This window comes from Castor canadensis, chromosome 7, assembly GCF_047511655.1.
Source record: "Castor canadensis chromosome 7, mCasCan1.hap1v2, whole genome shotgun sequence".
Lineage (NCBI taxonomy): Eukaryota > Metazoa > Chordata > Mammalia > Rodentia > Castoridae > Castor > Castor canadensis.
In genome coordinates, this window is record NC_133392.1 from 146297400 (window position 1) to 146312467 (window position 15068).

General features: G+C 53.0%; 1 protein-coding gene across 3 annotated transcripts in view; it reads right to left on the reverse strand.

Annotated features, from left to right (window-relative positions):
- The window catches only part of Ephb2 (EPH receptor B2), a 167593-nt gene that overhangs the window by 30384 nt on the left and 122141 nt on the right, over positions 1-15068 (reverse strand). For all 3 annotated transcript variants that reach the window (XM_074081039.1, XM_074081040.1, XM_074081038.1), the window contains exons 4-5: positions 9812-9967; positions 8444-8779 (exon numbers count right to left, since the gene is read on the reverse strand). In XM_074081039.1, coding sequence (XP_073937140.1) covers positions 8444-8779; positions 9812-9967 — 492 coding nt within the window. The remainder of the gene's footprint in view (positions 1-8443; positions 8780-9811; positions 9968-15068) is intronic.

The window sequence follows — 15068 nt, forward strand, 5'->3', positions numbered from 1 at the left end:
TCTCTGGGCTCTGATCCCCTAAGCCCTGTAACCCGGGTGTGGCGAGGAGGTGGTATTTGCCGGGAAGATGATCAAGGCAGGCCAGGGGGGGCCAACCAGGGCTGGGCCTCTCTCCTGGAATCCGGGATTAACGGGGAGAAAAGGGACAGCTGGATGTCTTCTGGCCCCTCCTGCTGCCGCCACCCACCCGGGGTCAGGTTTCCCTGGAAGTTGGTCATCAGGGAATTCTGGTATTTTCAATTACTAGCCGGGCACGCAGACAGGGGGCTGGGGTCAGCGGTGCCCTGTGACCCCTGTGGGGAGATGGAGCCCCAGGGAGCAAGCACAATAGAGGCTTGTGGTGGTGGGGAGGGCAGGGGGAGGACTGCTTGGTGCAGCAGGTGGCGGGGGTGGGGGGTGGGGGCGGGGAGGCCTTTTTGCCTCCTGTGAGCCCCCAGGAAAACTTGTCCCTCTCTGGCTGTGGCTTGTGCAGGCAGCCTCCTGCTCTGGGCTGCTTCTTCTCCAGGACAATGGAGCCAAGGAGACCTCCAAAAGCTGGGCAAGGGGTGTCGAAGGGCCTCGGGGACTATGATTCCAGGATGGGGCATAGTGGCCAGGAGGCCTGAGACCCTGGCCACTACGAGGGGGCTTGAAGGTTCACTCAGTCTCACTTCCACAGCCCAGAGCACTGCGTTGGGAAGGAGCCCCCTTCACTTGGCTTTTACCAAGACCCCAGAAGGAATGAGGGTGAAAGAGGTGGCTAGCACTGGGCAGTCTGAGGCCCACCCAAGCTCAGACTCAGAGGTCTCAGTGCCTCTGACATCTTTGCTCCCCATGGTTGGCCCTTGGTGCCTTCCCACTGCCCCTGAATAAAGCGCCAGGTCAGCAAGGAGCCCTGTCTGGCATCTGCCACTTCTGTACTCAGCTCCTCTCCCCAGTCTCATTTCCACCTGAGGGTCTTGGTCCTGGAGTTTCTGCCTGGAAACCTTCCCTGAGTCTTCCCTGAGTCCTCCTCTTCACTTAGGTCTCTTCTCACACCTCCTCAGAGATGCCTTCTCTGACTACCCCTCCTCTCTGGGCACTCACCACCTCACAGTTTCTGTATTTTCTTTATAGCAGTAACACTATGTGAAGGCAGGGGCCTCCTATCCCAGTTAGGCCTGGAACAGTGGTTCAGAGCAGGTGCTTGAGGAACACATATTGGAGGAAGGAAGGAAGGAAGGAAGGAAGAAAGAAATAAAGAGGGGCTGGTGGAGTGGCTCAACTGGTAGAGCATCTGCCTAGCAAGTATGAGGCCCTGAGTTCAAACCCCAGTACCACCGAAAAAAAGAAAAAAAAAAAAAAAAGAAAGGAGGGAGGAAGGGAAGTAGAAGTAGGAGGGAAGGAAGAGAGGAAGTGGCCATGTGAGAGCCAGGATGTTGTGTAGAACTTCTAGGAAGTCTCTTTAAAAGGAAGGGAAGTATCCTCACTGTCCTTCCATCCTGCTGTCAGGAACATGGTGTGATGTCTGGAGCTATTGCAGAGTTTTTGGTTCATAAGGACAAGTAGTCAGGTATCAAGATTTCTGGGCTCTTGATGATTCCATGAGTTGCCATAACTCCTGTTGTCCGGTATTCTTCACATGCAAGAAAAAGAAGACCTCCATTTTGTCTAAGTCATAGTGCTGGACTATGTCTACACCTTTGCCCCTCTGTATCTACACCTCTGCCTATTACTTGTGTGTCAGGGCCTCTCTCTGACTCAGCTTGGCCATGTGACTTGCTTCGGCCAACAGGACATAAGCAAACATGGGCTAAGCAGAGGCTCTTAAGGCCCTGTGTGGATCTGCTTGCCAGGCCGGTTTCTGGCGTCTGCCATGAGGACATGCCTGGGACATGCCTGGGCCACCCTGCAGTAGGCCGAGACACATGGAGCAGTCATTGCTCCAGTCGTATCAGTCAGGGCCACTGCAGACCAGTGACAGCCAGCAACCCCCAAACACGCAAAAGAGCCCTGACAAAAGCCGAAGATGCCGAGTGACATGGGTCAGTCTCTTGTTTTCTGCCATCGGTTTGGAGTGCAGCAGCGGTGCTGTGCAGCAGTGGCCTCTTGTTTCTCCTCCTGGAAGATTGGCAAATCCTGTCTTCTTAGACACTTGAGGCCAGCAGTGTGCGGGGATGCGGTGTGCGGGGATGCGGTGTGCGAGGATGCGGGCAGAGGGCTGGGCCTGGGGAGGGAATGGACTCCCTCTCTCCATCCACCTTCTCCAGGCTGGGGCTCCTCCGGGGCCCTCTCTGCCATTTCTCTCTGACCCTCTTGGCCCTCAGAGCAAGAAGTAGGTGAGTTTGTGTTTCTGCCAGTTCTGGAGACTAAGCCACTGTATGCCTGGCCCACAGTGGGGCGGGAGGATGAGAGGGGGTGGCAGGAAGGGCTTTGGAGAGTTGAGTCTTTCCATAAGGAAGTCATGTGGCATGGTGTCAATGCAGAGCTCTGGCCAGGGTATTGGGGATGTACTCTGCTAAGACTGGACTGTGTGATCCTGGGCGGCCACTTGGGCACCTCTGAGAGCCTCGGTTGTCCTCTACATCCCAGGCAGTTGTGCACGACATGAGCTCTGGGGTAATGCTGCTGGGTTTCAGTGTGGCCTGGGTTATTGTCTGTGACGGGCAGAACAATGATTTGCTCTCCTCCAAGGTGCCCTAATCCTTGGGATCTGTGCTAATGTCACCTGGCATGGCAACAGGGCCGCTGAGATGAGGAGATTTTCCTGAGTTATCAAGGTAAACCCAACTTAGTCACCAATGCCTTAAAAGGGGAGTGGCTTTCCCAGTGGGGAGCCATGGACCAGGGAGCATTTGCTGGGAGGAACCAGCGACCCATGGCTGCTTTCGAAATGTCAGAGGCTCTGTGTGAAGATCTGAGAGGGTTCTCATGAGCTCAGGGTGGCCTCCAGCTGATTCTGGTCAAGGAAACAGAGACCTGAATAAAGAACTGAATTGCATTACCAATCTATAAAAACCAAGGCTCTGGACTGCCCCTCAGCCTCATCAGGAAGGAACGCATTCCCATCTGCACTGGTTCCAGTCTGCTGAGATTTACACTTGCCTTCCGAACCTAAAGAGCGTGACATCCCAAGTGTGTGCTGTGTCGAGTTGCTCATTCTGTGCTGCTCTGTCATGGCAGCCAAACCCAGGGGCCACTTGTTGTCCACCCACAAGTGGGTGCTGACTTTCACAGCCCTCTCGCAAAGCTGGAGTGATAGGAATGTGCCTGCTTTGTAGCTGAGGGAATTGAGGCTGGGAGAAGTGAGGTCTTCCATATAGCCTGGTTCCATAGCTTGGAAAGGCCCAAGTTTGCCAGGTCCAGCACTGTTGCCCTTCCTCCCATGTGACCCCATGGGACAGGAGGAGGGAGTGTGTCCTCACGGGTCAATCTGCTGTTCATTCCAGGTGGCCTCAAAAGCTGCAGGCACACAGAGGGGTTGTGGTGTGGATGGCCATGTACATAGCCTGCCCGGCCACTGAGGAAGGCTGGGGCTTGGCCAACCCTGGGCCCTGAGTGTGCAGTGACATAATTATTCAGACTCTGCCACTTCCTAGTCAGGGCCTGGCTTTCCTTTCATCTATAAGCCAAACTAGTGTGAGGAACACCTTACAGCTCTGTGAGGATTTGTCACTAAGGACCTAATCTTGAGCCTGGTACATGGTACGCAGGTGACAGATGTGACCCTTTTATAACTGGAGTGAATGCCTGTGCCAGGTGGCCCAGGACAAACCTTGGGTACATCAACTGAAATCCTCAAACAGCCCTAAGGCCCATGAGGAGGATGGGAGCAGGTGCGAGCTACCTGATTTGTCCAAGGTCACATGCTGGGGACAGCCAGACTTGATTTAAAACCAGATTTGTCTGCCTGACTCCAAAGCCCAGACCTCTCCCACCACCTCCGGAAACTAGCAGAGGTGGGGGTGTTGGAGCTGGCTTGAGGGGAGATCCTGAGGGCTTAGGTTATGTCTGGAGCGGCCCCAGAGGGCGGCCAAGGGCACTGGGTGGCCCCTGAGGACCAGCCCTGTCCTTCTGCACACCTCACATCTGCATGGTTGTCCCTGTGTTACTGGATGACTGTTTAAATGGCACCCCAGAGTTCTCTGATGCCTACCCTAGGCTTGCCATCCGTCTCCCTTCTGTCCCTTTGGTTGGTGTTGTTCTTGATTTTTGGGGTAGTGGGAGTGACTCTGTGGGCTCTGGACAGCCAGACACACTCCTGGCTCTGTCATTCCTAGCACAGTGGTTCTGGCACTCTGCTGGACCTCCCTCAGACTGAATCCTCTTCCTTCAAGCTAAGCCCAGCCCAGCCAAACAGTCTTCCTTGAACCCTGAGCACAACTCATGAGTACAGGGTGGAGAACATTCTGGAAAGGAGGAGCGTGGGCCAACGTGCGTGACGGCATTATGAAGTCAGAAGACAGTCTGGCCCTGGTGAATGCTGTGGGATTGGGGGCCAGGTTGTCACTTGCCCAAAAGAAATACCTTTTCCTTTTAAGGCAACAAGCTAGATATTTATATACTGAATTTTAGGGTCTGTCTAAAACTGAATGCATTTGTCTGGAACCCAGTCCTTAGCCTTGTTTTTCTATCCTACTTCCCACACCCCACCTCACTCCACGCTTCCTGGAGTCCTTCTGCAAATGCTCACTGGCCGCTCCCTGTGGGGTGTCCCCCTCCAAGCGCTGGGAAAGCCATGCTGAGGAAAAGCAGAACCCTTGCATACCGCCGAGGGAGGGGTGAGGTGGGGGAGGCAGACAGCAGCTCAGTGATGGAAGGCGTACGGCTACAATTTCGACCACAGGAATTTAAAGTCCCCAGTGCCTGGGTCAGGGAGAGAAGAGTCAGACTAAGCTGGGAGAGTTGACAAATAAGCTAAGATCTGAAGGAAGGGCAGAGCTGCACGTGCAAAGACCCAGTGGCCCAGGGACCTGGTGCTTAGAGGAGGGAGGAAGGAGGGCTCTAACCACTGCCTCGTGTGTTTTTCCGCTCTGGGGCTGTCTTTCTCCCTGCATGACCCCACCCTCTTCTCCTTAGAAGTCTCGCCCATCTTCAAAGCCCAGCTCAAAGGCTTCCCTCCTTCAGGAAGCCTTCCAGGAGCTGTCCCGCTCTCATTCCTCAGGAAGGAAAGACCTGCCCCGCTGTGACCTCCCTCATTGCTGAGTGCCTTCTGGGTCTTACTCCTGCCATCTCTTGTGCAGACTGCATCCATATCCGTGTCTGTCCAGGGCATAAATTCTCAAGGGAGGACCGTGTCTGCTGCAGGGTAAACTAGGAGGCACACGGTCCCAGGTTTAGCAGTGGAATTTTGCACAAATGACTCCATCTATCTGGGTCTCAGTCTTCACACATGGCATGGGGGCTGAGGTGGGGAAGGCGTGGTGTGGCACTCCAAAGGGTTTGGAATGCAGAGAAGGGGAAGTTGATTGCGGAAGGAAGCCCGGGCTCAAGGACTCAGGGATTTAGGCTCACATAGACCTCAGATCCTCAAATTTGTCAGCTATTAAGAAATACCCCAGCTGCTTGTTAAAAATGCAAATTCTCAGCTGGGCGCTGGGGGCTCATGCCTGTAATCCTAGCTACTCAGGAGGCAGAGATCAGGAGGGTCGAGCTTCAAAGTCAGCCTGGGCAAATAGTTCTTGAGACCCTATCTTGAAAAACCCTTCACAAAAAAAAAAAAAAAGGGCTGGTGGAGTGACTTAAGGTGTAAGCCCTGAGTTCAAGCCTAATACAGCCCAAAAAAAAAAAAAAAAAAGCTCTGAGTGCAGACCAGATACCTGTGTTCTAAAAAAAGCCCCCATGTGGTTCAGATGCTCAGTCACCCAGTTCTCCCTCCTTATCTCAGGGTTATACACCCATGTGTTTGGCCCGGTAACTGCTGTGCATCTCCACCCCACGGACGCTGGCTGTGGCTGTGGACTTGATTTGGCTGGTAAGACACAGACACCTGCTGTGTGGCACGGCTCCCACCACACTCCTGCCCTTCACCTTGACAGAAATAAGCCTGGATGGCTACTGGTTCAACAAGGAGGAGGAGACGTGTGGAACAGACCAAACGCAGCCTATGTGCTGGACTCCTCCCCAGCACAGAAAGCCTGGCCAAGATGAACGAGGCTCTGGCCGATCCACAGACCAGATAGTAACAAATACTTCCTGTTGTTAACTGCTGAGTTTCGGGATGGGCTTGTTAGCAGCATCACCACTACAGTAGCTAACTGACGAATACACCAAGGCCACACACAAACAGATGGCAAACCTAGAATTCAAACCAGTGCTTGTTCTTCACTGCTTCTGTCTTTCAATCCCAGATGTTCCCCTGGACCCCTCCTCCTGGAAGCCCCCATCCCCATACTCTGCCCCATCTCTCCTCTCTGGGCACATCTTACACCAGGCAGGCAGGTCCATTCTTAGGTCCACCACTTGCTACTAATAAGCACAGGTTTCTTAGCAGCCAGTTTCACTCTGGAACTCCAGCGGGTGCAGGGGAGGCTCCACAGCCCAGAAGGGCCCCAGGAGCTTCCTCTCTGGCTTCTCCCAGTTGAAAAATGCCGTCCTCCCCACACCTCTGCTGGGAGCCAGATCCTGCCCAGATCAGAGCTTTGCCAAGCTGGAGAGTCACTTCTGAAGCCTTGTAGTCTGTCAGGTGACTTGGTCAACAGCTGTGGCTTTGGGGCTTCTCTAAGATCTCCTGCTTTGAGTCAGCCCCTCTGAACCCCAATCTGAGGGTGGCCTCAGTGTACTAGTGATCCTACAAGAACTGCAGGCACAAATTTATAAACATACCTTGGGCACAGCAATGCCACACACATCCCCACATGAAGCCACACTCCTGACACAAACTCAGACAGGCAGAGCCACACTCGTTTGTACAAAGCCCCAGTCAAGTGCATCACCTTCTGTCCCCCAGGACTCCTTGGGGTGAGACACTCCAGCCCCACAAATGCACATATAAACAAGAAGTCACATGACCAGGATGCATGACAAAACCCCACATATTCTCATTAACATAGATGCACACCCCAGGCGCACCCCAGGATCACCTTCGTGCTCCACAGTCCTGCATACACCCAGAGTCTCTCAGACCCCGCCAATTCCTGCCTCTTGGTCTTCCTGGATTGTGACCTGACTTCTCTTAGTATCATCTGAGAAATGGGGATGAGGAGGCCTTGGGATGCAGTGAGGTCGTGAGTGGAAATCACCTGTCACCAGGCGGAGATGTTTACTCCCTCCTACCCTGTCCTGTGCCCTTTCCCCTTCTTGGAATTCCATTCCTCTACTGTTCTCTTCACAATTCTTCTGATCCTTCAAACTGCAGGTCAAACACTACTTCCTCCAGGAAGCCTTCCTGGGCCTTCCTTGCACCTCTGCCTCTGTCCCCCTGCGTGCTTTCTGTGTGGGCCTACTTTACATAGGAAGGACAAGCTGGGTAGCCTGCAGTTTTCTCTACTGTAGTCTGGCTTCCCTTGGGTCTCCCTCAGACCATGCTCACTGTGAGGCCCTGGAGGTTTGCTGAGTGAATAACTGAGGGGCATACTCTCAGTGCCAACCTCAAAATATCTACCTACAGGTGCCATAATGTCCTTGGTAATCTAATGGGGCCCACAGGTGGGGCACATGGCTGGGAAGTATCTCCTGGACTTGGTCGCATGGAGGTCTCAGGACAGAGCCTGTGTGGAGTGGACTAAGGAGAAAATGGGGCAGTGGTAGGATGACATTCCTTTGTCCCTTTTTTTACCCCTGGCAATGCAGGGGTAAAAAAATGCACAGAAAGGATCATGAAAGGTGAGCATCAGGAGGAGAGATGTTTCTAGAATATAATTCCTCCTGCTGGGTATCTGCTAGCATTAGAGTGGAGTGGGCAAAGGGTCAAAGGCAGCCCTTGTAGAAACTGCTGGACACCCACTGGAATCTGCTTCTGCTTCCTCTGAGTTAGAGGTTGAAGTCCTGCTGGGGTGGTGACCTCTTCCCCCTCTGTGGCTAGGTGAGACCACATGACCAAGTCTATGTCATGGACCATTTTTCCCAGGTACCTTGCTTAAAGGTCATTGCTACCTGGATCTCCTCTCCCTCTTCCCTGGACTTGGCTTCCACCAGGTGGACAAGAAGCAGAGGGGAACCAGGGTCTCCCAAGTCTCTGCATGGATCTGAGCCACCTGCCCACCTCTGGACTCTTCCATGAGTGGCTTTAAGCCACTGAATGTGGGGCCTTTTTTGTTATAGAAGCTAAACTTGTACCTTCCTATGTGTTCTAAAAAAGGTAGCCATTGTTACAAATGCAATTCCAACTGAGAGGGAAGGCTTACTCCCCCGGGAAGGTAAACCGTGTAAGAGGTCTTTGAGAGGAAAGGATCACTCTGATGGATGTGAGAGTCTCTCCCAGGAGCTGGCAGGGCTTGACCTGGCACAGTGTGACAGCCCCCTTTCCCCCATCTGTGGTGCTCACCTGCTTGGTTGGTGGTGATGTTCACAGAGGCAAACTGTGGTGAGAAGGGGCTCTGGTCGGTGACTCCGTTCACAGCTTGGATCTCGAAGGTGTACTGGGTGTGCGCCAGTAAATCGCTGATGTAAATGCGCGGCTCGGTCAGGCCCAGCTGGCGGGGTGCGTACTGCACGTTGTCACCACAGCGGGTACAGGCACCCCGGCCTGAGCCACAGCTCTTACAGATGATGTTGTAGACCAGATCTTCTCGGCCACCCGAGTCTCGGGGTGGGGTCCACTCTAGCATGAGGGAGGTTTCGTTGACGCTGGAGATCACAGCCTGTGGTGCAGAGGGGATAGCTGGGGAGGGGAGAGGGGGCATCAGTGAGGGCCATGGGGGCTGTCTCCACTGTGTGCCCACTGCCTGACTCCAGCCCAAAGGACTTCCACCAAGTCCTTCCTCCTGTCCACCCACCCAAGGGAAGTTTCTAGAATACAAGTCATTACGGTGCATCTGCATCTGTTTCCCTCCTTGGTATCTGTTCCTGGGGACAATGCTTTTGTGTCTGGAGTAATACTGAACTCTATTTAATCCCCCCTTCCTTTATAACAGAGCCCAACTTTAATCAGGGTGGCAATGTGTTCAGCTAGAAGACCATATTTCCCAGACTTCTGTCACTAAGTGCTGGCCATTAATAAAGGGCTAAAATTGTTGAGTAGGAAATGAGTCTCAATAGGGAGACAGCCAGCTGTAACATGTCCCTTTGTCCTTTCCTCTCTTCTGCTGTCTAGAATGTGTATGATGGCTGGAGCTTCGGCAGCTATGTTGGACTATGAAAGTGACCTTCAGGATGGAAACTGCCTTCTCTAGAGGCCATCATGAATTTACCATACTGTCCCCGGATGGAGCTCCTTTTATCTGAGAGAGCAAATCTTTGTGGTGGTTTAAGCCACTGGGACCAGCTCTGTGTGTCCATCCCTGACTGACACAAGGGTTGTAATTTTGCCCTGTCCTGGAGAACCATGGCCTGGGATTCAGACAGCGGCTGCCAGGTTGGGCACTGGGAACCCTTTTCTGCATAGACACCACCTGTGTTGGCTCTTCTCCTGCTAGGCCTCCCATCCTTTGGCCCTTTGTGAGGTAAAATCTTGACTTTATCCAACACGTGACTGAGCAGAGGGGAGTTGGAGACAGATGCCAGCTTTGCAGAGTCTGCATGCTGGCAGTGGCTACCCCAGGGCTGGTTTTCCATTTCTCTCCCACCAGGCACTTTGGCTGCTCTACGCTCAGGAAAGGGTTCTGGCCCAGCAGCTACCCTGGCCTCAGTCAGCCTTTCTGCAGGTGGGCTGGGGACTGGGTCATACATGGTCCTTGAGGGGACCAGGACGTACTTGTGCAAGGCATGTCCAGGGGATCCAGGTCAGCCCTGTAATAGCCGTTGCGGCAGACACAGTTGATGGCCCCTTCAGAAGTAGTCCGGCTGTTGATGGGACAGTGGGTACAGGCCTCGTCTCCTTGATTGGCCTTGAAGGTTCCTGATGGACAACCTGGGAGGGAAGACAGGAGGGTCACCAGAGAAGACTCAGAGAGGCTACGATCCATGGAAGGACCACCAGCCTCGATGCTGGGAACTCCAGCTCCTGTGGTCCTGGGGTCTCCAGCCTCCTATGTGGTGGTCCTTGCTCTGTCCTGAAAGCTCCAGACTTCCTGCTTTCTTACCCCTGAAGCTGTCTATGGGTTCCACGCAGGATCTTAGCAGTCTTCTCTCATCTGCCCCAGATTGGCTATGTCACAGGACATTGCATTCAGAGTCACACAGACCTGCGTTTGAGTCCCTGCTCAGTCTTTTACTCACTGTGACCCTCTAGACAAGTGACTTAACCACACTGAGACTCAGTTTTCTTCCTGTAAAATTATGATTCTGAGGCCCAGTTTTGCAGAGGTTATTTTTGGCAGTACTGGGGTTTGAACTCAGGGCCTCACATTTGCTAAGCAGGTGGTCTACTGCTTGAGTCACTCCTACAACCCTTTTTTGTGCCAAGTATTTTTGAGATAGGGTCTCGTGAACTATCTACCAGTGCTGGCTTCAAACCATTAACCTCCTGATCTCTGCCTTCTGAGTAGCTAGGATTACAGGCGTGAGCCTCCAGGGGTTTTGAACTCAGGCTTTTGCGATTGCTAGGTAGGCACTCTCCCTCTTGAGCCATGCCTCCAGCCCTTTTTGCTCTGGTTATTTTTGAGATACACTCTTGTTTTTTGCCCAGGCCAGTCTGGACCACAATCCTCCTATTTATGCTTCCTGACCTAGCTGGGATGATAGCGTGTACCACCATGCCCAGCTTTTTCATATTGAGATAGGGTCTCCTGAATTGTTTTTCCCCCTGGGCTGGCCTGGAACTGTTACTATGTTGCTCCCAATCTCAGCCTACCAAGTAGCTAGGATTATTTTGTTTTATTTTGCAGTGCTGGAGATTGAAGCTAGGACCTTGTAAATTCTAGGCAAGTGCCTACCACTTGAAGCATGCTCTCATCCCTTTGTTTTGATTTTGCTTTTGAGATATGGTCTTGCTAAATTTTGCCCAGTCTGGCCTTAAACCTTGATCCTTCTGTCTCTGCCTCCTGCGTAGCTGGGATTACAGGCATGAGCCATCACCTGGCTGCTTTTGAATCTGCCTGCTTGAATGGGAAAAGCATGAGTTTTGTATGACATGTAACGAGGAGGGCAACAAACACAGTGGTTAGCATACAGGCTGCCCGGCAAATCCCAGATCCACCTGGGTGGGCAGCATGACCCTTGGGTGAGTCACTTACGTTGTTTCCTCACTTGTAAAATGAGACAACAGCATCTATCTCTGGGAGCTGTGTGAGTATTCTGCTGGTTGGCTTATGTAAAAAACACTTAGAACAATTCCCGGCAGTGTTATGCAGTTATTAAGTTTAAAACCAAGCTGCTGAGTGACCTTGGATGTTTTGTTTGACCTCTCTGATCTGCGGTTTCCTCACTGGTGAGGAAGCATCTGCCACATAAAGTGACTGTCAGGTTATAACACACACTGTGATAGGCACAAAGTGGAGGAGGGGCTGCAGCTCTGATCCTGGGCTCCATGGGCAAAGTAGGAGCTCAGTACATCAGCCTCAGGTGGCTTCCCTGGCGTATTAGAAAATGGTGCTCCTCCCTGGGGCCTGCCTCTCTGACTCTTGGAGTTGTTTCCAGGAGGTGAGCCAGTGATGATGCCACCAAGCTAGTGGACAGCCACCCTGGCTGATGTCACCCTGGCAAGGCCCTGTGAAGAAGCTCAGCCCCTGAGAAGTGTGGGGAAGACAGGACATTGACACATCCATCAGGTCCAGTGGCACCGATGACGGTAATCAGGAGGACCTCCAGATGTCATCATGGCCTCCGTGGTAAAGACAGGCAACCAGTACTGCAGAGTGCAGACACACAATGGCCGACGTTTATTGGCACCTGTAGCTCTGGCCCTGTCCCAAGAGCCATGTCAACTACTGGAAGCTCAGTAGAAGCCACCCTGTCACTCCCATTTCAAGACACAAGAATTAAAGCACCCAGATACAAAATCACTGTCCCAGGATGCTGGCTTACAGTGGCAGAGCTGGGGAGCAGCCCCGGGCAGTCTGGCTGCAAAGGCCACTTCTGCACCTACCATGCCACACTACCTTCAAGTGGTTTCCTTTGCGTCAAACACCCTGAGTGTTTGGGTAGCGATTCAGGGGCAGTTGCTGCTCTGGGCACCATCTGGGGCTCTCTCCTTCTGTGGTGCTGTCTCTGGGGCCCTGGCTCCTCCCTTTCATCCCTCTTTGGTGCCAGCCTTTGCTGCTGCTGGGTGAAGGGGTGGCCACCATCTTGGCCACTACCCAGGGGTCCTGGGGCCGTCCAACCACATGAACTACAGCCTGGCTCTGACCGATGGTCAGCCTCTGAGTTTGTGTCCTCTATTATAGAGGGGGGTCACAAGACTCCTGGCAGGGTCTAAACTATCCTTATAGTCCTGCCAGGGGGTCTAGGCTCCAAAGATCAGGTTCCTCCTGGCTCCCTCTCTGGAGAGTGTGTCCAGCTCAGTGCCTGCTCCATCTGCTGGCCATTCCCTGGCTGGCTGGCAAGTGGCTGCTCTCTCCCCTCCATGCAGTGCCAGCCCTTCCATCTGGACCATCTTCCCGGCTGCTGCTCCCTTCCTTGTGTCCAGCCCCTCTCAGACACCCCAGGCCACCCCTCCTAGTTGGTCCCTCATTGATTTTTCCGCCTGGACCCCCTCTGGCTCTGAGTTTCCTAAAACCTGCTTCTCTTCATGCTGGGAGGTGGCCCTTACTCTGCACCCCATGTCTCCTCTCTCCCACCCCCTGCAGTCAATCAATTACCAGGTCTTCCCTCCTCCACAGGGTCCCATCCAGGTTCTTCTTGGCCACCTCCCACCCCTGCAGGCATCTAGAAAGCTCTTTCCACCCACTCCTTAGCCTCGCAGAACCATCTGGCCTCCTCCCGCCCACCCTTCAGAGACAGCTTTCTGAAGTGCAAACCTTTCCATGTCACTTAAAAAGGCAGAATGGCAGACAATGGAATATTATTCAGCCACCAAAAGGAGAGCAGGACTGATACATGTTCCCACACAGGGGACCTTGAACACATTGTGCTCAGTGAAAGGCGCCGGTCTCAAAAGTACGATTCCATTTATAGGAAATAGGCCTAGAAGAGGCACATCTGAAGAGACAGTTAGTCGATGCCTGGTTGCCAGGGGCACGGGATGGGGAGAATGGGAAAGGACTACTAATGGGTAACAGGCTTTCTTTTGGGGCAATGGAAATGTTCTAAAATTGATCGTGGTGGTGCTCACAATGCTCCTGTAAGTGCACGAAAACCCATTAAATTGGACACTCTGAGCAGGTGAATTGTGAGGCCCGTGTCTAATGAAGATGCTTTTCAAAATCCCCACTGTGACAAGCCCTAGGGCAGCCGGGGCTCTGCAGGGCCCCGCAGTGCCTATGGGTTAACCTTGCCCACCTCTCCAGACTCGATGCCCACTCCACCTGATGCTCAATATTCCCTCCCACTCACTCACACATGTGCCAGCCCCAGGCCCATCCCACACTTCTGGCCTTTGTGCATCCTGTCCTCACCACTGAGACTACCCTCCCTTCCTCACCAGGCAGACGTCACCTCCTCCAGGAAGCCTTCTCTAAGCCCCTGTAATATTGGGTGCTCATTTTAATCACTTACTTAGGACTGCATCTGCCTGGCTGGACTGTGAATTCTCAATACAAGGCCAGCTACCTTGGAGGTGACAAATGCATGAAGCAGGAAGAATGTCCAGCTCAAGCCTGCTGTTGGTATTTTGGGAAACCAAGGCTCAGAGAAGAGCAGACAGGCCCAGGTCTTGGGAGGTAGATGTCGTCCCAGGCTACTGTGAGGCCGAAATGTATGCTGATATCTCAGCTCCTACTGCTCCCTCCTCTGCCCCGGAGAGAGGTCTGAGTGGCCATCCAGACACAATGCACTGAGGGGTATGCTGTTCCCAGCCTCCTGGGGCTGGGTGTCCTTCCAACAACTGGTTTCATGTGCAGGAACCAAGACAATGCAAGGAGACCCCAGCTCCTGGCACAGTTTTGGCACCACAGAAAGGGCTCAACATCTACTGGTTGGATGAGCAAATTTGCCTTCACAACAGGTGCTGGGAGGAGCAGATGACAAAGTAGAGGGAAATATTTAGCCAAGCCAGTGACCTGTCTTGGTGCTACAGCATCCTCATGACCTTATCAGTCCACCGCTGAGGCTCAGCTCCCGGCCCACTCTGTCTGCCACAGTGACTGAATCACTCTGGTTTTCAAACTGGAAATCCTGTGTCCAGAAACTCCTGAGTCTCATGGCAGCTGGGAGGATTTGTTGTCCTTCTGGATGCCTCTCCAGCCCCACCTGTCATCTTTCATCTGTTTGCAGGTCCCTAAGTATCCAGGCTGCACACCCTGCTCCCTGTGCCCTTATCCTTGTCTCTGAAGACTGGTGCACATGACGTGTGCATCTCTGGGAAGCCTGGCCTCCACCCTCCTCCAGAGGCCAGCTCCAGCCTCTATTGGTCACCGAAGACATGCTCTGCACGCAGCAGTGTACCAGCAAACGGGCCAGTTAGGAAGCAAAAAGCCCTGCCTTGTGTTTGCTGCATCTCTGTGGTGTGTGTACCACCCCCAGAGCAAACTCCATGCAACGGACTTGAGACCACAGCACACTGTGCTGGAAAAAATGTGCATACTTGACTCTTGCACGCCACTTGTACGTGGGCCAGCCATTACTAGACTTGGGTGACATGGGACTGATCTCTGTCCTGCCCACTAGCCGGACACCTAAGGACCTCAGCACTTACTATATGTGATCTAGCTTACAGTATGTGGTCAGCTGATTCTGTTTGCTGAATGAAGGCAGGACTGCATCCCCAATTGGACAGTGAGCAATTCAGGTGTGGGCTTTGGATGGGTTGATATATGCAAAGCTTTTAGAACTCACAGCACACATTATGCAAATATTAGTGACTATTACTCATTCAGCATGTAAGGACAATGATTCTCATTTATCAGGTGTTTCCAGGTGCCAGGCCCTGAGCTAAGTGCTTTATGTGGATTCAATCACTTAATCCATACCTGTGC